This window comes from Haliotis cracherodii, unplaced genomic scaffold (genome assembly GCF_022045235.1).
Source record: "Haliotis cracherodii isolate W230 unplaced genomic scaffold, xgHalCrac1.p SCAF_5, whole genome shotgun sequence".
Classification (NCBI taxonomy): domain Eukaryota; kingdom Metazoa; phylum Mollusca; class Gastropoda; order Lepetellida; family Haliotidae; genus Haliotis; species Haliotis cracherodii.
Window position 1 is genome coordinate 21,428,917 of NW_027266308.1, and position 21,180 is coordinate 21,450,096.

A 21,180-nucleotide genomic window follows, 5' to 3' on the forward strand; every position below is an offset into this window, starting at 1 on the left:
TCACGACATGGCTGAAGTAATGCAAAGCGTTAACATTAAACTCACTCATTCACTCCAATACTTAGCTCTTACATCTGTTTCTCAAAGAGTGGGGCGTTGGGGAAGGCCACTGGTTAAAGCGGTCGCTCGTCATGCCAAAGGCCGGGGTTCGATTCCCCATATGGATGGTGAAGCCCATTGCTGGTGTTTCTCGACGTGACTTTGCTAGATTTGCTAAAAGCGGCGTAAAATTATACTTAGTCAGGCGCCCACTTTTACCCCTAATTGACTTGAACTGACGTATATACCTCTATGTATGATGTTCATGTTTATTTTTACTACTATATTGATCATACATTGTATTAACCGAGGTGCAAAACAAAGCATACCGAGTTTGTTGTTTATGTCATTTAACATTGAAAGAAATGTTGATAAATTTAATTATGTCTATTTAACCCACACTCATTCCTGCAGTTTGTAAATTTGTGGCTGAGTAATTTTGTATAAAAATAGATTGGTTCATTGGAGACTGAGCCAAGAAAAGAATTTAAAACCACAAGACCCCTACCATGATTATTCCGAAGATAAAAAATAAAATGTTTTCGTATTTCAATTTTCCACGTTAGATGTGATTTAAAATAAAGCAGGTGTGCTTGATCTTCCTTCAGATATGGTTATCAAAAATTCGTTTCCGAAGCAAAGCGACTCGTTCTACGTCATGCATTTATGTCACACATATTTTAAAGACTGTTATCACGTGTTTTAACCAAATAGTGAAAAAAAAGAAAAATAGAAAAAAAAGTAATTACATTATTTCGACCACTCGTTTGAGGTTGGAGATGAGAAATATATACATATGACAATATATACATGGATGGCCCTGAAAATTGCCGTTCGTACTAGGCGACTAAATGCTTTGATGGTCAACTGGATTACAACAATACATATACTTTTATGAATATAAAGCTCATGTTGTTCGAGCATTGAACACAAGAGGAAATATATAATTCCTTTACAAGTTCAGTTCAATTTTCATGATTATTTTGAGGCAAAACCCTTTCCCCTAACACTTGCAACAGTGGAATAATGATTTGCACCGTATCACCTTCATGTATAGCTTCCGTTGATAAAATTGACAGTAATATACGCGTGGAGTAATTGTCACGCGATTCGATCGTAATTACGGGTGCACTTCACGATTCTCCACAAATTGCCACTTGCTGCATAGAGTAAGCTCCCTTCGTATAACAGACCGAAAATTCACTTCCTTGTTCACGAGAGGGAGATCAGCACAGCGGATTGCCCTCTTGAAGTCCATTGGCCTCCTTGTTCTCGGCACAAGACGTGTGTATGTTATTGCTTGTCAATCGATCTTTTCCTCATGCATGTTCATTGACACACAGTAACGTTTATTTAGACAGAACCCTGACCAAACCACCGATAACGTTCAGATACAGCTTACTGTTACATGTGGCGGTATGTTATTGTTTGATCATCGGTCAGCTGATAGTATCAAGATCAGGTTTGTCTGCACAATTATTTCGAGGTATATTTTACCGTTGTTGTAAAAATATTATTTGGAACAAACAATGTCCGCCGTAAACAATGTAAATATTATTGCACTTTGTTAAAAAAGAAACCGAAACTGACATTTACATTTCTAGGGTCCTACTATTTAACGTCCGGGGACGCCCGGGAACGTACGGGAGGTTTCATCAGACGTCCGGAAACGTCCGGGAGGTTTCATCAGACGTCCGGGATTTTAAAAATACTGTGCAGTCAATAAAACATGTCTTTCTCAGTTTGGTAAGATCGTGAGAATATCAACTGGCGTACAAATAAATAGAATAAATAAATAAAGAAACAAAAATGAGTACAAGGAACAGGGTAAAAAATATTTAATAGGCCGTAAAGGTTTTGTTCTTTATCCAACAAAGCGGACGTAAAAGTAAAAACAGACAATGTAAAAATGCTTGTTTGTTTGTTGTTTAACGCCACAGTCAGCAATATTCCAGCTATATGACGGCGGTCTGTAAATAATCCAGTCTGGACCAGACAATCCAGTGATTGACATTATGAGCATCGATCCACGCAATTGGGATACGATGACATGCATCAAAAGCAAGTCAGCGAGTCTGACCACCCGATCCTGTTAGTCGCCTCTTACGGCAAGCATGGGTTGTTGAACACCAGTTCTAACCCTCGTACTTATTTACAATACATAAGATGTTTATTGTCTTAAAGGGAAACAATGCTCCAAATGCAAGCCGTCTAGCCGGCGCCGTTTAAATTAGCCTGCGTCCGCAACCCAACAAACTGAGCTTGGGATCAGGGATGGGGCAGTTGGGGGCCCTCGTTCACAGGCCTAGGCAACAAGGGTATACCTTTGAATTCTCGCTTTTGATTGATGGTGCTTACTATGACCTTTCACCTTGCAAAATCCGTCTGCATGTTAAAATGTGTATGTACAATTATGCAGTTTAGTATACAGCATATACGTGTACGTATTAGTTTTGTAACAATGAGATTCAGTTCATATACTCAAAATAGCAATGACCCTTATCAGGCAAATTGCATAAAATAACACAACCATAACTGCTCCCTTCTTGTGATCCATATTTCATGGTATAAACCAGAGACCACGTGTCGGTTTATGGTCTCTGTTTAAACCTACTCTTGTGTATTTTGTGGTCATGCTCTTGATTTTCAGTTAATAACTTTATTACGGGTATAATTCATGGAAGAACCACTTAGATTACCTGACAGAGACTATACAAAATAACTTAATTACGTTCTCCCCTGCCTCTGAGGGTTTCGACGATATATAGCAATCAGTGGTTCGCCTTTGGCATTTCTCGTGGTCGGGGCAATTATTCAACCTAAGACTGGGTTATATATCCAGGTCTGATGTGCTGCATGTGTGACATGTTATATGTAATATGTACGTCGCAGGGCTGCAGTTGAGTTATAAAGCATTGATCAAAGGATTAACCGATTATGCGTTGATTGATGAATCACTGTTAATTTGTGTTGATTTGTCAAAAGTAATTGTTTATGCATGTAGGTTTACTAAAGTAGACGGAATACACCCAAATGTGGAAGTGAAGTGTCTATGTAAAATACTTTGTTCAAAGAATTAACATCAAAAGGGATACCATCTATTGTACATTTACTATGGAACATTAATATTGCGATCAGAAATATTCACGTAACCAATTTATAAGATGTGTGTGGTAAGTTTGATTTGGGGAAGGCCTGAAACTGAGAGACATACAGGTCGAGTCTGCGGGGAGGAATTGTCGCTCCTTGGAGAGGAGGGTATCTGGACACTAAAATGTCCTGGTGTTATTGTAGCCAAGTTTAGGTCTGTTGACGATAAGCGTGAAATACTCTCCGGCAAGAAGCTATGCGAAAGTAGGAATTACAACAATGTTTATATCATGCGTGATACATCATCAGAAGATGATGGAAGCTGCATGGAAATGTTGACACTGCTGAAAGTGTCTGGTGGTAGGATACAGCTTCGATAAGATGAACACCGAGAACGACATCGTCCTAGGAACGACACCAACAACGATATGGACGTCAACATAATGTTCAATCAGACGGTGTTCATAATGACAAGTTTCCACGTGGCAATGTTTATCAACGAAAAACACGTGAAAACGGTTCGACCAGTCAGGGCGATGCGCGTCATGAGGTTTGGGGTCAAGGACGCGAGCATGTCTCAACGTCTCAATGTTTTAACTGGAATTATGTGGGTTTGGGAATGTCCCTGGTTGGTCAACAGGCAACACTATTAGAGAATCGTATAATCACATAGTATAGTTTACATATTGCTGATCGAAAGATAGTTGGAATTGTAGAGACACATCTTAGGGCTGGGAATAAAATTACAATTGATGGGAACAGCAGGTATGGTCAATATAGAAATCTTTTACATGTTAACCCCAAATGTGGATCTTGGGTGGAAAAACATAAATAGATTTTGATGTTGTTAGTTTAGATACTTCGTATGAAGGCATTCTGTAGCTAAGGCTTGTATATAAGAATGATTTAAAATGTTCTTTGAGAGCTTGTGTGTGTTATTTACCACGGAGAACTCTACCATGAATGTGGATGCATGAGACTTTTAGAATAATTTATTGATATACGTATATTGGTGAAGATTTCAACGGTCGCTGTGGGAATTTGGTAAATTATGTAGAAGGAGTTGACAAAATATTTTACAGAGACATTATGGACACAGCTATTCATTCCCATGGCCGTCATTTCACAGAATTTCTTATTAGTGCCAGCTATTGCACTGTGAATGGTAGGAATAATACTCTAAACGACGTTACCTATATATACTTCCCGAGGATCCTCAGTGGTGGGTCCGCCTCTTGGGTCTTGTTATAGAGCGTCCGCCCGAAGAGCGGACGGTCAGGGGTTTGTTCCCCGGTCGCGTCACATCAAAAGACGTTAAAAGATGGTACTTGTTGTTACCCTGCCTGGTGCTCAGGATTAAAGGGCTAAAACATGGACTGGTCGGCTCGGAGTCAGTATACTGTGTCTGAGTGGGATATTCATGTTTAACTGCGGCATGGTATCGCAGTGTGCTGGCACTATAAATCGGCATCAGTCCGGACTAGTGCAAGCAGCCACACAGCAGAGTGACGTTAATTATGCTTATGATGATGCTGTCGACAAAGAGATGCAATGTACTCTCCCTGGTAAAACTCTGAAGAATTCAAATTTGAACGCGAAGAAACGACGTATAAATAAGAGTGGTGGAATGACAATCTATTTGTGATATAGAGCAACATGTGTTAAGCCTGGTGTAAATGTTAAGGGCCTCGTAAGAATTACTTTAAGAGTATTTAAGTAACTGGACGTATGATTCTCGATAAAGCCAACCAGAGGGCTAAGCAAGATCATACTGGTATGACACTGCAGGAACGAGAGAATTTGTGTGATTCAGATAACTGTGAGTTCTTGAAGAAGTTAGGGCGGTTGATTTGGGTTACGAAAGACACAAGAAAATTCCCAAGGAGGTCGAGTTGGAGGATGGCAGTATAATGAGTAACACAGACGTACTGTTAGATGCATAGAAGAGGTCATTTTGTGATGTGTGGAACTGTGATATTGCAACAAGTGACACTAACTATTCCTAAAATAAGAATGAGAATGTCCTGAACTCACAAACTACATTCTTCAAGCAAATTAAAGAGAGGCAATTATTCAGGATATGACAATATCCCAGCTGAGTTACTAAAAAGGGAGAACAGTTGTTTATTCTTTTACACACATTTTAATAGTGCTTTGAATGTAGTGTAATACCAAACATTTGGGGAAAGGAATTATCTCCCCTGTCTCCAAGACATCTGGCAACCCCAGAAATCCTCGGGTCTATAGAGGAATCACACTTGCAAGCACAGCATATAAAATGTACTGTGGTGTCTTAAACAGTGAGTGAGTGAGTGAGTGTGTGCTTTGGGTTTAACGCCGCTTTTAACATTATTCTAGTTATATCACGGCGTGTCAGCTTAAAGTGGGAGGAAAGCCCGAAGTGATGCAGGTCTCAGACGTGTTCCACTTCGGCGAAACCCACGAGCACGGGTATTGTGCTGACAAACCTAGAAACATAATCGGGGCGAATCGGGATTCGAACCCGAAATCAAAGGTTTCTGGCGTGCCCAAGGGACGCAACTCTACACAGCAAAACTCAAATTATGAGTGTACATGTCGAGCCATGGCCCAATGGAGCCTAGGAGCTATTACATACTGTCAGATTCTAACCACATCTTGTACTTTGTTTTCAGGTTATGGTCTATGTTCGTTTCAGTTGAGCATATTATATATTTCAGAATGAAAACAAATTTAAACTTAGTTGGACGATTTCAACAGTTAGAAAAGCGCAGCGTGTTTTCTTTTTTGGGTGTCATGTATTTTTGAAGAAAAGACTGATCTTATGTTTGACAGCTGTTGTTGGTTCACAGGTCCTTCTACATGCACGGACAATGAGTGCGGTTATGAATTCACGTTTGTCTTCATGCCATCGGAAACAATTGTCCACGTGGCTTGGAGGAAACAAACGGTTCCAACTGCTCTACACCACTGCAACAGATGAATGTGGAGCCGACAGTTTCCACTCCAGATGTGACGAAGCAGGAGCAACTGTGACGATTGGACGTAATACCACTGGAGACGTCTTTGGGGGTTATACCTCAGTGAGCTGGCGCAATTCTAGTGGAATGGCTTACGATGATAGAGCATTTCTGTTCAGGCTTGATAGAAATGGATCTTTTCACCCCAAGAAATACAGACTAAAAGATGGACATGAAGCAAGGGCAATATGCCAGTCTTCAGGTGAAGGTCCAGGGTTTGGTAGTGACATACAATTTCTTAAAGAAGGTCCTTTTCAAAAGTCTGATGGATTTTTCCCATGTGAAACAACAGGTACATACGGGGCGGACTATGACATGGCTGGCGACACAGCTACAGATTTCACAGGAAGCAATCTCAAACTGTCGGAAATTGATGTTTACAAGGTCAAAGGTAAGGGGAAATTAATGAACCAGAAGCTGAATCATCAAGGGAAGGGGGTTTGAGATGGATGTAGATCAGGGGGCTGGTGTATTGTGATTTCCATCGGTTAATTACTAAATAGTTGGTTTCAGTTTCTTTTAAATAAGCTGCAAGTTATACCAGTCGTCAGGTAAATTGTTTGTGTTGTATGCGATCAGATGGTCTCCCATTAAGGATTCCTTTCTTTGTTGTTCAACACCGTACTATTCCAGCTATATGACGACGGACTAGAACAGACAAGCCAGTGATTGATATCATGAGCATCGATCTTCGCAATTGGGATACGATGACATGCATCAACAAAGTCAGCCAGCCTGACCACCTGATCCCGTTAGTCGCCTCTTATGACAAGTTGACTGTACGGCTAGCATGGGTTGCTGAAGACCTATTCTACCCCGGATCTTTACGGGTCTGTCATGGATTCAAATAATGATTCAGTCAATGATCAGTTAAAGGCTTCCGTATCTCTACCTTAAAACATACCTAGCGTATCACAACTTTCACATTCTACAGTCAGAAGTCAGTGTTGTATAGGCATGTAGTCAATATCATTGGCATTCTTATGTGTTGAGAGAGTTTAGCTTCCATCCAAAATGGAGAACCTTTAATTAATTCTTGCATATATGCATTATGTAGAACCCTTCGGAAGGATTAATATTTTACCCGAAATTAGATTTGTCAAGTTACAAAAGTTATTCTTTAACGTAGAATAACATGATGAGACTGTATCCATAGGGGTTACAAGTAGCGCGGGTTTAGATGGTGGTGACCTAAACTGTCGTGCCAAAGGAACTATGCACTTGAAAATTTGATTTGACCCCAAAATTACAAACGTCATCTAAACTTTACTGTGGTGAAAGCAGTCACCGAAATACTGCAAACTTAAGATCCAAACGCTATGATACTCGTTTCAAATAAATCACCATCGAAAACCATTTGCTGTTTGTTACATTTTCAGCAACCATGTGTACACTTTCTTTTGCCGAGCAGCTTTGACTAGACTATGTTATTGATATCCACGCAGTGTTTTGATTATGCACTGGTGTGTGTGTGTGTGTGTGTGTGTGTGTGTGTGTGTGTGTGTGTGTGTGTGTGTGTGTGTGTAAGTGTGTTTTATCGTTTCTTTAATAACCTCATGTCAGACCTAATATATGGCTTGTTGTTCTATTATACATTTTTATTATCTGGAACGATGCTATATCGAAATATGTAATGGGGATAACAAAACACAAATAAAGGCAACATTACACACACAATACGAATTACAGACTGGAAACGGTCACACCATGATATTGGGAAATTAATAAATTTCGTCATAGGTTGTCGCAGACACAGAAACAATGAAGACTACGTCGTTATACGCCATTATACTGTTAACCTAAGGCCCTGATTTAGATTCGTTTTTTTTTTCACATCTTGTTTTTTTTCTTGCTTAAGACGCTGATGTCGAGTTCGATGAGCCTTGGCGAAACACCGGCAACACGGACCTGGTGGTTAGTATTTCGCTGACCGGTGTGTACCGTCTATATATTGCTACATAATGTCCATGTTCCACTACTCGGGATCCCCCGCGTTACTAATTGTTGCTAATCACGTGACACAGGACACAGGTTGCCATTCTGTCCAAGTAACTGGGGGAGTGAATTGTGTGTGTGTGTGTGTGTAAGAAACGGGCTCTACCCATTGTACCCATGTGAGAATCAAACCCGAGCTTCACACACTAGTCTACTCCACCGCAGGTTATCGGAAGATGTAGACCTCCTATACACAATGATGAATTTGAAAGTAGTCATTTTGAACTTTAATTTGTCAAGTGGTTACCGATTTGCAGTGACAATCCAGTATTGATAATGACTTATGCACATGATGATTATTAATAGATGACTGTCTTCTGTCGGCCCGCTGACTTGGTTTGATGCCTGTCATCGTATCCCAACTGCGTAGATAGATGCTCATGATGTCAATCACTGGGTTGTCAGGTCCAGACTCGACTATTTACAGACCGCCACCGTATAGCCGGAATATTGCTGAGTGCGGCGTTAAACAACAAACAAACAACCGTAATCAGTATCATGAGCTCTTGGCCGAAGGTGCATTATCTTGTTTTAAGTAGTTATTTTTGCTCTTGTATGTTCATCAGAAGCTGATGTCACAAATGGAGAATTACTGCCCCGTTGAAGAAACGAAACTGGACCATGTCAATCTTTTGCTTGTGGGTGCAGTAGGAAGTGGCAAGTCCAGCTATTTCAACACCATCAACTCCTTGTTCAGGGGCCACGTGACTGGTCAGGCAAGGAGTGGCAGTGCTACCCATAGTCTGACTTCAATGGTACGTAGTTCGTGAATTATGCGGCAGGGAGATACAAGAAGGAGCTACATCAAGTCATGACTGCTGTTGTAAGACAGTACAAACGGTAGCATTCATTCAAGATTATAACGGGAAACTTTTTGTCAGTTGTGTTGGAGACTTTTCACTTCGCAATTTGAATATCATTTACTCAAGGTGATTCCGAGTATATTTGGCCTATTAGTAATGCATTCATGTCGTAAGAGTCGAAGCATGGATAGGTTGTCACTCCCCGTTGCTCATTCTCTTAATCACTGGTTTGCAAAGTCCATCTTCGATTGTTTTACAGTCTGTACTATTACAATCTTGGCCGTTGCTGACTGCAGAGTTAAACAATATTCATCTAGAAATGGTATTCTATCGTTTATACAGCGACTGTATGAACACTTCCGTTTGTCAATCGGTGTCCGTCTTACGTCCATGTATATTTTCTGCATCACATGTAGTTCAGGGTTTACAAAGTGAGGTCGAAGTCTGGCACGCCGCTGAAGTTCCGTCTGTGTGACACACGAGGCCTGGAGGAGGACACGGGGATGAAACCAGAGGACTTGGTGGCATTTCTCGATGGACACATCGAGAATGGATTTCAGGTTTGAATAAATTACGCGTTGTCTTAGATCTCCTTTGTCCGGCAGTATTTCAGCCATAGTGTGGCTAGAAAAATGAACACATGTACACCAGATCAAAATCTGTTGCAGAGGAACCATCAACCACACAATTGTGTTTGAAAGTAGTATATGGACATTAAAAGGGTCAACGTATAACACAAGGATACATGCGGGGTGTAGACGGACAACAATCGGTGTTAAGCCACCACAGTTTGGAGTATATGTATTTACAGTACCTCTGCTTCCTGCTCTGTACCCCGGCAGGATTTACTTCTTCCCAATAGATGCTGTCAATTGTTGGCAATACGTTTACTTGATAGTCTCACTGTGGAATATATGTATATGCAAATAATTCATGTTAAGTAGCATTGCTGTAGATGTGACATGCTTGAATGATGTGGTCTCATACCTTCTCAGAAGACCAGTCACAGATGTGTCAGCATACGGGTTATTTACTTTCAACTAAATCGTACATCGGACCCCCTTAACAATGGAAAGATATTCAAAACATTTGAGCTGTCAGGTTACTTTAGAAACTTCTGTGTCTGAATGTATGTTTTGTGGTGTTCAGTTCAACCCCTTTACGAAGCTGGTTAGCGACACACAAGGTTACAGAAAATCGCCATCCTTCGGAGATACAGCTCACTGCGTTGTCTTTGTCGTCGACGCCTCCACTGTGGACGTATATTCGGACAAGATCCTACATGTTGTCAAAGAGTTTCAGGAGACTGCAAATGCTCGAGGTATTGTTTATCAGATGGCATAGCATACATAAAGTAACTGTGTTATTTAATATCTGCCGTACCTAGGCATTAGAGCTTGGTCATGGCGCTACACATATAATACCACGGTCAATAGATCAGCGTGCCCTCAAATTATGTTCTCAGCACCAGGGTTAGCATACAATACAAAATGCATCTTAGGTACAAGAAGGTTTTGTCATCACAATCTCAAAACCAGAAAGTGATAAAACTGTCCCAAACGGCGTTAAACCCAACTCACTCACCATAACCAGATGCCCATTGCTGCCTTGTGAATAGGGGCTTATTCGAACAAATCAGAAACGGGCAGGACCTAAGCCCTATTCAGTTCCCCTCTGGGGCCAGTGTTGGATCACTTGTTAACCTGCACCCTATGCACAGGATTTGTAATATAATAGCAAGGAGTTAAGTGAATCGATTAAACATGTTATTGTCATAACGGCACCCCTTTCTGCTTCCATGACAATTGATTAATACACTTTGCTCTTCATGATGAATTTTCTCTATCAATTTAAATGTTAGTAAGGATGTAAGCATATACATGTATCACACTGATTTTACTTGAGTAGTTCAGGTTTGTAGAGAAGCAGTGCCTTTGTATGTGTAAAATGCTTAGTGGATCTGTAATATTACACTTACATTAATGTTTATATATGCAATGGCCATGTAATGAGTTCACAATCACGGCTGACATACCATGTACACACGTGCTTTCAAAACTATTTGGACTGGTTTGTATAATGTCCTGCACTTCTACACCTTTGTCCTGTCTGTACTTCTTGCAGGTGTGCCTCAGGTTGTTCTGTTGACCAAGGTGGACAAGGTGTGTCCTGCTCTGGACAAAGATTTGTCAGGTCTCTTCAAAAACATAACCGTGTCTGATCTTGTTGACACGGTTGCCCAGCTGGTGGGTCTCCCCCGGTCCTGTGTTCTGCCAATCAAGAACTATGAGAAGGAGACAGAACTTGACGCTAGAGTGGATGTTCCAGCTCTGCTTAGTCTCCAACAGATGCTCCGGCTGGCTGATGACTACCTTTATTATTATCTCGATCAAATTGATGCTTAATGCATATTATACGGTTTTTCAAACGTACAACATTTGCTCAGTGTATAATACCTAGTGCTGGACAGGACATACAGGCAAATACATGTACGCATGTCTTGTTGTACAGTAGCTCTTTCTCAAGGTGTTTCTCAAGTGTACAATAATACTTTTTACTTGCTTTTTAATGGCTTATGCTTTATAAGATATGTACTTTCGTCGTTTGTGGTGTTTCTTGTGGACCATTTGTGAAGTAATGGCCTGAAGAAAATGTGTGTTGAGGTAAAAATAAACACTTTTAGGTTACTGAGAAAACAAAGTTTGTCTTGAAGTAGTAACTGATGATATATTCTGTTTCTAACAAAGCGTTACATTATTTGTCTGAAAGGCTCCGGTGTAACGGGACTTTACCGTCATGCAAATGAGCGAGAGACTGATTTTTCATTTTGTGGCATATGAGAAACTGTCAGCTCACGTGGCTACGTTAGTGGTTTTATGCTTTACGTCACATCGGCAATATTTCAGCCATATCGTGACGACCGGAGAAAAGGAAATACTCGTACTATTTTCGGGCGTGCATTCCTTAGTTAAGCTTTGTCACCATTAGGTAAATGACTAGAACACACGACGAACATATTTGGCTACTCTAAGACGTGTCATCGGTCGAAGTTATACATATCAGTCAATCATTTCCCCATGTTTGTTTATTGACCTGGGGCGTCATGACCGCAAGCCATGAAATAACAACACGAGTTGTCTCCCTTGATACGTCGCTGGCATCTGATCGAGGCGTATCGTTTGCGTTCTCCTCGCACTGTATTGTTCTTCGCTGTGAAATAACGGTAAGTCTAAAATGTAGTAACGATACTCACCGTATTTGTATCAAGTTTCAGTCACTCTGCATGCATTGACACATTGATCGTTTGGTAACCTGAGTGTGTTCTTCCTGGTGCATATGTATTAGTCTGTTATGTAAGTAGTTCACAGATAAATAGCTGTCGATGTATTATACTTCAGTCTTGTCTTTTGCGGGTATTTCAGTGATGTTTCAACTGGGTGGATAAGCATATTCAGATATGCTTATTTATATTTTGTTTTAATTAGCTCCTTTTTTACAACCTGACAAAAGTATGGTCACACTCAAAGAAGTCTGCACCGAAACGAAACCGAAAGGACGAAAATATCGTAGGTTCCATGACACGTATAAGGGACCGATCATTTGGTATTCTGGTAGAAGGGTTGGGGGCGCCTGGCATTTGTATCGACATTAAATATTTTACAGCTGCAGCCTCGAAACCAGAATTCTTTCTCTAAATTTAAAACTATAAGCCTGATTTTTTTAAAGGAAAAAAAACAAACTAAGAACGATGTGTTTTTTTGGCAGGCAATATTTTCAACAGTCAGAAGCTTTAATATGTTATATTTTTTAACTCGTGGATAAAATCCCAGGCCCCATCCCAGAATATGAAATCGTCGGTCGGTGAGGACGGCGTCTTCCCGAGGCAAGAGAGTCGATTCGTCTATATCAACGTCTAGTTTTCGGGGACTTGTCATCAGCCCAGTGGACACTCTTACCCCGGGAAGATACGTGTGAGGGAAATGCCCGGAATCCACGTACTGAAAGATGTACAAAATAATAAGTAATCATAATCACAGGTGTTGAATGTATAACTAGGCGAATATTGAAGGGATGAGAAGGAGATTCGGGGATCAGTGAAGACCAGGTGCAATCAGGGAGTCTTACATGATGCGACTCTGGTGTAATTAAGTTACAATAATCGGAACATCAGTCTCATTAATACCACTCGGGAAATAGATCAGCCTTAAGGCGTACTCATATAAAAATAGTTTTCACATAAAAAGATCTGTGTTAGAAAGAGGTGATCAAATGAATCGGGTGGACAGGTTCGGTGACCTGGTTAATTGAGTGTCATCGTACCCAGATAGCTTTGATATTTGTTCACAATATCAATCACTGGTTTGTCTGTTCCAGACTCAATTATTTACAGGACGTCGTTTGATAGCTAGAATATTGCAACGTGAGACAATATATAACATGAAACATGAAGAAACATATAATGTGTTTTATTATGTATTTAGTGATGAAATATATTTATTTATCTTCAAAAAAACTAAAACATTGATATTTCACTCAAGTTACTTAATGCCTTGAAAATCATGCCAGAAAATACACAACAAATAGAACATGTGTCTAATTGTTTTTCAAATAACATCTCATCTCGTGACCTGCAAAGTTGACATTTTCACGACAAAGGGAAAAACAAATATCCTCCACATAATTGTTACCAAAAGACAAAAATGAATTCGACATGGCCATGTTTGATAAATGTAAAGGGAACATAAGTAATGCGCCTGTAACGGCACAGTTTATCGCGACACAATACGTACAATGTCACAGTTAGGATACCATGATGGACGCACAATACATGAAACCTCAACACCTCAAGTAAAGTTGTTGTTGTTGTTTCTGTTTAAAGCCGCACTCCGCAATATTCCAGCTGTATGACGGCGGCCCGTAAATAATGAGTGTGGACCAGACAATCCATTGGTTGATATTATGAGCATCGATCCACGCAATTGGTATACGATGACATGCATCAAAAGTCAGCGAGCCTGACCACCTGATCCTGTTAGTCGCCTCTTGCAGCAAACATAGTCGCCTCTTACGGCAAGCATGGGGTAACGGAAGACCTATGGTCAACCCGGGTCTTCACGGAATGATGAATTGGTTCCTCACCCTTCATCAAAGGCAATATAACGAACACAAAGATTTTACAATTCATTTACATTCAATCCAGTTACACAAACGCGCACGTGTACACAGAAATCGCACGCACCCATGCATGTATCGCCTTCTGTCTTTTCTGGTTTCTTAATCATAATTCAACGTGTGCTGTTTCAGACACCAGTGCAGCATGACGATGTCATTCAACCTTCTCTGTCAGGAAATGCTGAAGGAATGGCTTGGGGATAGACATAAGTTCAAGAGTCTGTTTGATAGTTCACTGCACCACAATCAAATAGGAGAGTTCCACAAGCGATGTGACAGAAGTGAACCCACTGTTACCGTGTTCTACACTAACGGCAACAGTGTTTTTGGTAAGAACGTATTAAATGGCCAGTTTTCTTGCCTACAAACACGAGTTGCGTTAACTGGCAAATATTTTCCAATTGGTCTCGACTTATGTTTAACATACGACAAACTCCACCGTTCTCATTTCATCACTGTATGGAGCTTACCCGTTAAAAGCATTTTTAAGAACCTTTTTATTTTCTTTCTACGCTAGATTAACAAATAGCGAGTTATAACGTTGCACGACATTGTTTCAGCCATATATCGACCATGACTTTTCAAGATGTACGGAATTTCTTTTGTTGGAACGTTAACATATATTTGTCATATCAGAAACCCACCACAAAATAAATAATTTGATATGGAGTTTGACGTGTTCTTGTTCGAATTCTCTTTGCCTGATATGTTAAAACTTTAACTTTGAAATTATGCAATATTCAATATTTATGTCACAGGAAATCTGCACAGAAGAATATCTATTCGTGTGTCAAGCTGAAAATCTATATTTTCCAAATTGTAATTGGTTGCGTATCATGTTGTCAGTTTATGTTTTTTTAAGTATGTATGACAGTTAATTCTGAAATTGCTACACAGAGACAATGTTTAAAATTCACACATAGCTCAACTTATAGCGTCTGGAAGGAAACTAAACAGCGGGCCATTGTTTTTGTTTAAGGCATAACAATTGTGTTAATTTTATATGGTTGACGTTTTCTTGTCTGACCTTCAAGGTGGATATACACGACAGACATGGCAACCCTCCTCCCCACCAGGACACAAGCGGGATCCAAGGGCCTTTCTATTCAAGCTGTACGATGGAGCCACTTTCAAACCGAAAAAGTACCCGGTTGATACCGCTCGCTGTGCTATCTATTGCCACAGCGATTATGGACCAACATTTGGCGGTAGCAATGTCGACGGAGCGATGGATATTGTCACAACGGAGGCCTCTGATGATCTCACCACAGTGCGAACAGCTATAGGTCAAGCATACAACATTGGTAAACGCCAAAATGAAAACTTTATAGACGGTCATGATGCGGTGGTCAAGTTTGAAGTATTTCTTGTGATAGGTAAGATAAAACATTGTTCAGTTCGGTTAATGAAGACTCTTATGTTGTAACATAATTGCTTAAGAGCTACAGAAGCATTGAGCTTTGTCTGGTAACAATTCTTTACCTCTTTTCGCGAACACCTGGTGTCATCACTGATTTTCATTTGATCCAATCATACAATCTTCACCACTGTTTTACCTTTTACTGGCTTCGATGTTTTATATTTACAGCATGATATCCATTTATTAAAGTCGAATGTAATTTCTGCAATATACCCGGGTCAAGAAACGTCGCAAGAATCACACTTGTAGAGTTCAAATGGTGATTGGGTTATTAGATTTGTGCCCAGGTGGCGTGCATTGTTGCTCATGTTTTCACTTATTGGTTTACCTGGGCGAGATACGGTTATTGACATATCTCATCCCATGCTATAACTGAAGTATTGTGCTAATTGTGACGGTGAGCAACATTCAGTAACCACAGGAGAATATCGTGGTTTACCTGGGCGAGATAAGATTATTGACATATCTCATCCCATGCTATAACTGAAGTATTGTGCTAATTGTGACGGTGAGCAACATTCAGTAACCACAGGAGAATATCGTGGTTTACCTGGGCGAGATAAGATTATTTACAGACCCACCCCTACTCTGTCCACAACATCCACACAGCCAACTTATCTGTTCAATAACCCCAGCAGAGTATGTCGTTACCAGAGTATCAGACATTAACAATTCCTCGCCGCGCTTTGTGACATGGTCTGGTCGCAGTAAGCTGTACTGTTTCCTTGCATTTTTTATTTCAGATGATGATGAATATGTTGAAAAGGCATGGCGAAATGTCAGTCAAGTGGCAGTGGAGGTATATAATCAACATACGTATATTCAAGGGTGTAACCGTTATATATAATGATTTGTGTGGGTGCAATGAATTTCTCCTTTTAAATAATAAAACCGTAAAACTATAGTTTTTTCGCTGATATGACAAAATACTAAAAAGAATGAGTGAAGAAAATGTCATATGTTTGATATTACAAACTATGTTATTATCAAATAGGAAGATGATTTCTCCCCATGATGCATGTTTCAGCCCATTAAAAGAGAGTTAGAAGGTTTCGAGCCTCCAACTGATGCTTTGAAGTACACAAATATACTCCTTGTGGGTCAGATAGGAGCGGGCAAGTCAAGCTACCTCAACAGTGTTAGCTCGGCCTTCAGGGGATATGTCACAAGTTCTGTTCCTACGGGCAGTGCACTGCACAGTCTGACACAAAAGGTACAAAGGAAGAAATATGATTGTCTTGATAATGCACTCACACAGCATTACTGTAAAACTTGCATTCAACGTTGAACATGGGTAGAATGTGAGAAGTCCATTTCTGGTGTCTAATTGGCGAGATATTGCTGACCGATTGCTCACAGATACCATACCCACTCACACAGCAAGGTTTGGTACCTGTCCATCTTGTCGTTAAGTAACAATTGCAACATCTTGATCCAAACGTTTCTCAAATGTCATGAAATCAAGTTAAACTGACTATGCTAATATTCTAGCATGTTATTATATGCGTTTCTATGTACAATGTGTGATTATTAGTGATATTGCAGGATTATTGCTAAAAGCGGCGTAAAACCATACTCACACACTTATATCCTTCCATCTTGGGGAATCCGGATTAGAATCGGTCCTCAAAAACGCAGGTACAATTGTCGTAAAAGGCGACGGAAATTGGATCGGGTTGTCAGGCTGAGTGACTTGGTTGATTTCAATTGCTTATCATTGTACACCGAAGGCGAGGATCACCCCCTTGTTTGTTGCTCCAGAATGAAGAACACAAGATCTTTACCTGGCCTGGACAGAGGCCTCTCAAGTTCCGATTTTGGGACACACGAGGATTTGAACAAGGGATGGGACAGAATATGGTTTATGACATCCAACACATCATAGGCGGAAGTCCACCGGGATACATGGTAAGCGTGCAGAAACATCCTTTAACAGGAAATACCGTCCTTGGATTTGTTTTTGATACTCCATAGGCCTTCATGCAGCTTTAAAAACTCAACGTGTTCCTGGTGTCTTGCTAATGAAATTCTACAGAAGATAATTACATCAAAACATGTCTTCACCCAATCCTGTTCCGGTAATCTGTATTTGTTTTCTGTTTGGTGGTTCTTACATCAATTGAATTCAGAAAGAATTAAACCTGAAATCTGTGTGGGTGGGTGTTAAACTTTAAAAGACCCAGTGTATCATGAACATTGTTTGTCGACAGAGCATGCTGGCTACAATGATGAGAAACCTGTGGAATAAGCAGCCAATACGCCAGCAGACCCTGAGCGAGGAAGACCTGCTTCAGCAGAAGGTTCACTGTGTAGCCTTTGTGATAGATGGCTCAGTGATCGATGGTCTACCGCGAGAGGTAAAGGAAGCGTTTGACCAAATAAAGAAAACTGCAAACGGATATGGTAAGAATGCCTTTGAGTATTACGTATTTATATGGTGCGTCATATACAATGTCGATTTGATGAAAATAAACGTCTGTGTATGTGAGGTGTCCGATTTTCGTGAGAGTAATGTGCGTGAGTTGGTAATAAAGAAGTACATCTATGTGCGTCAATGTACGTTTCAGGTATTCCACAGGCAGTGCTGTTGACGAAGATCGACAAGGTGTGCCGGATGGTGCACGGTAATCTGTCGCTGACGTTCCACAGCACCCAAATACGGGACTTGGTGGACCAAACTGCCGCACTCATCGGGCTGCCTCGGTCTCACATATTCCCTGTCAAGAACTACGAGCAGGAGAGTGAACTGGATGAAAATGTAGATCGACTAACTCTACTCAGCCTCAGGCAGATGTTGCGATTTACAGACGACTTTCTTGTTCAACAGTTGCAATAGTGTGTAGCGCTGTGTAGAAAGCACAACACTACATTCCGTATCTCAAACATGCGTTATGCTTAAGAAAGTCTCCGTCTAAATAGTCCCTGATATTTCTAACGGTTTATATACTTAAACACTTTGAAAACGCATATTCAAAATATTTGGCACAATGGCCACAAAAATGAAATTGAGTTCTGGCTTGAGATTATCAGACACAACAATGTCGTCGTACTGGTTTGAATCTCACAGGATGTGTTTGAAGTTGTACTTGAGCACAAAACACATCTTTTCTGATTTCGAGATAAGGTGGATTATGCGTTGTCATTTTATGTATTTACGAAACTCGTTCCAGTTTGTCATAGTTTTAATTCGCTTTTAGTAGATTCAGCACATCTACACCATAAGAGCTGATAAAATTGTTTTTGACATCATTTTGGTACTGACGGTATGGGTATGCACTAAATAATATTGGATCTGTACAATAGCCCAGACGATCGTGACAAACAATTACAAGTGTAAATTTAAGCTGCAAGCAGCAATGGCGGGCTCCAAGTAACACTGTGCCCAAACGTCCATGTTCGAATCCTCAAACGGTTTCCTTGAACCAAATCCGTCAAATGTAGGCACCACTTGCAGGGTATCGTCGCAAGGGAAATGGCGTGTGCCAGGGTGTCCAGGTCTGTTCTAAAACCATTTCCGACCTCGAACATGTTCGAATCCATAAAAGGTTGGCTTGTTCCAACTCTGTCAAGAGATAGTCACCGAAAATCGCCGCTACGAAATTGGCGTGTTCCAGGGGTGTCCCAAATATAAATCAAATATTACCACCAAGCGGTGTTACTTTTAGCATACAACCAACAACAATAAATGAGATGCATATTGCACACTAACTTCATGTAAACTTGCAATAGTTTCTGTGGAGAACCTTACAAAATTTTGTTGAAAAAAATGATCAAAATCAAAATTCAATACGTCCGTAACCAAAAAAGAATTCCAAAATCGGCTATTAAGGTTTGATGTGTTATGTATGGAGACAATTATCAAAAAGTTTGAAAGCATTTCATGCAGCGGACTCGGAGTTGTTTGCGTTTAAAGACAGGTACCCAATAAACACTGCGGAAACCTTGAATCCATAATGGCTGCCAAACCACGTGACCAATGACCAAAGTCAAAGAACAAAAAATGAGGTACATATAGCACACTTACTTCATGTAAAACAATCAATAGTTTCTGTGGAGAACCTTACAAGATGTGATATTTATAGTAAAATTTCGATGAAAAAAAATGATCAAAATCAAAATTCAATACGGCTGTAACTAAAAAAGAATTCCAAAATCGGCTACTAAAGTTTGATGTGTTATTTATGGAGACAATTATCAAAAAGTTTGAAAGCATTTCATGCTGTGGACTCGGAGTTGTTTGCGTTTAAAGACAGGTACCCCCAAAACACTGTGGAAACCTTGAATCCATAATGGCTGCCAAACCACGAGACCAATGACCAAAGTCAAAGAACAAAAAATGTCAAGCAGCTCAAGCAGCAGATACATGCAAGGTTTCAAAGTAATCGGATAAGCGGTTGCTGAGCAATAGGGCGAAATACATCTTCAAAATATTCTGTTCTTTTAGTTATCTGCCCTTGGCTTTTGGGCCTACGGCCTTGGGTTTTTGGCGGGCACTAGTACCCAAAGGTCCACATACACACACAAAATGTGAACAAAATCGAGCCAGTGGTTATTTTTCTAGCTCTGGTACAAACATCAGCGGAATAATAATAATAATATTAAATCAAACGCTAACACTGGGACTCTTCAGCCTTTCGGCTTGGTGACTCTTTAACAGGCCGTAACTTCTTTGTCAGTTGGGCTCCAGTCAAACGGATTAGCGTTCTGCGTTCGTCCGGGCCCCGGGTTCCTGTCGCATTGCTGAGATAAAGTGATAAATCTGTTTCCCACCTCGTTCATATATTCGAATCCTCAAAGGGTTTACCTGTACCAACGCCGTCAAATGTAAAGAACCTCTTGTGAGACATCACCACTACTAAATTGACCTGGGTGTCCCAGGATGTTTTAACCAATTTCCAACTTCGACCATGTTCGAATCCTGAAATGGTTTGTTAGTACAAACGCCATCAAATGTAATGAACCGCTTGTGAGACATCGCCACATGTGTCCCAGTGTGTTCTTAACCCATGTTTGACTTCGACCATGTTCGAATTCGCATATGGTTTGTTTGTACCAACGCCATCAAATGTAATGAACCGCTTGTGAGACATCACCACACGTGTCCCAGTGTGTTCTTAACCCATGTTTGACTTCGACCATGTTCGAATCCCCAAATGGTTTGCTTGTACCAACGCCATCAAATGTAAAGAACCTCTTGTGAGACATCACCACTACTAAATTGACCTGGGTGTCCCAGGATGTTTTAACCAATTTCCAACTTCCACCATGTTCGAATCCTCAAATGGTTTGTTTGTACCAACGCCATCAAATGTAAGGAACCACTTGCAAGACATCGCCACATGTGTCCCAGTGTGTTCTCAACCCATGTTTGACTTCGACCATGTTCGAATCCGCATATGGTTTGCTTGTACCAACGCCATCAAATGTAGTAGACCGCTTGTGAGACATCACCACACGTGTCCAGGGTGTTCTTAACCCATGTTTGACTTCGACCATGTTCGAATCCTGAAATGGTTTGTTAGTACAAACGCCATCAAATGTAATGAACCGCTTGTGAGACATCACCACACGTGTCCCAGTGTGTTCTTAACTCATGTTTGACTTCGACCATGTTCGAATCCGCATATGGTTTGCTTGTACCAACGCAATCAAATGTAATGAA

The 21,180-nt window shown here is 40.5% G+C and overlaps 1 protein-coding gene across 1 annotated transcript; it reads left to right on the plus strand.

Moving 5' to 3' along the window:
- The first annotated feature begins 5,989 nt into the window (after positions 1–5,989).
- Positions 5,990–19,307, plus strand: LOC139443591 (uncharacterized). Its single transcript, XM_071224556.1, has 14 exons — positions 5,990–6,519; positions 7,987–8,042; positions 8,690–8,878; positions 9,343–9,486; positions 10,076–10,247; positions 11,051–11,325; positions 13,806–13,843; positions 14,231–14,427; positions 15,133–15,474; positions 16,262–16,317; positions 16,546–16,731; positions 17,280–17,426; positions 17,729–17,921; positions 18,086–19,307. The coding sequence occupies exons 1-14, from the start codon at positions 5,994–5,996 to the stop codon at positions 18,352–18,354; spliced, it is 2,790 nt and encodes a 929-aa protein (XP_071080657.1). The 5' UTR covers positions 5,990–5,993; the 3' UTR covers positions 18,355–19,307.
- Positions 19,308–21,180: the final 1,873 nt, after the last annotated feature.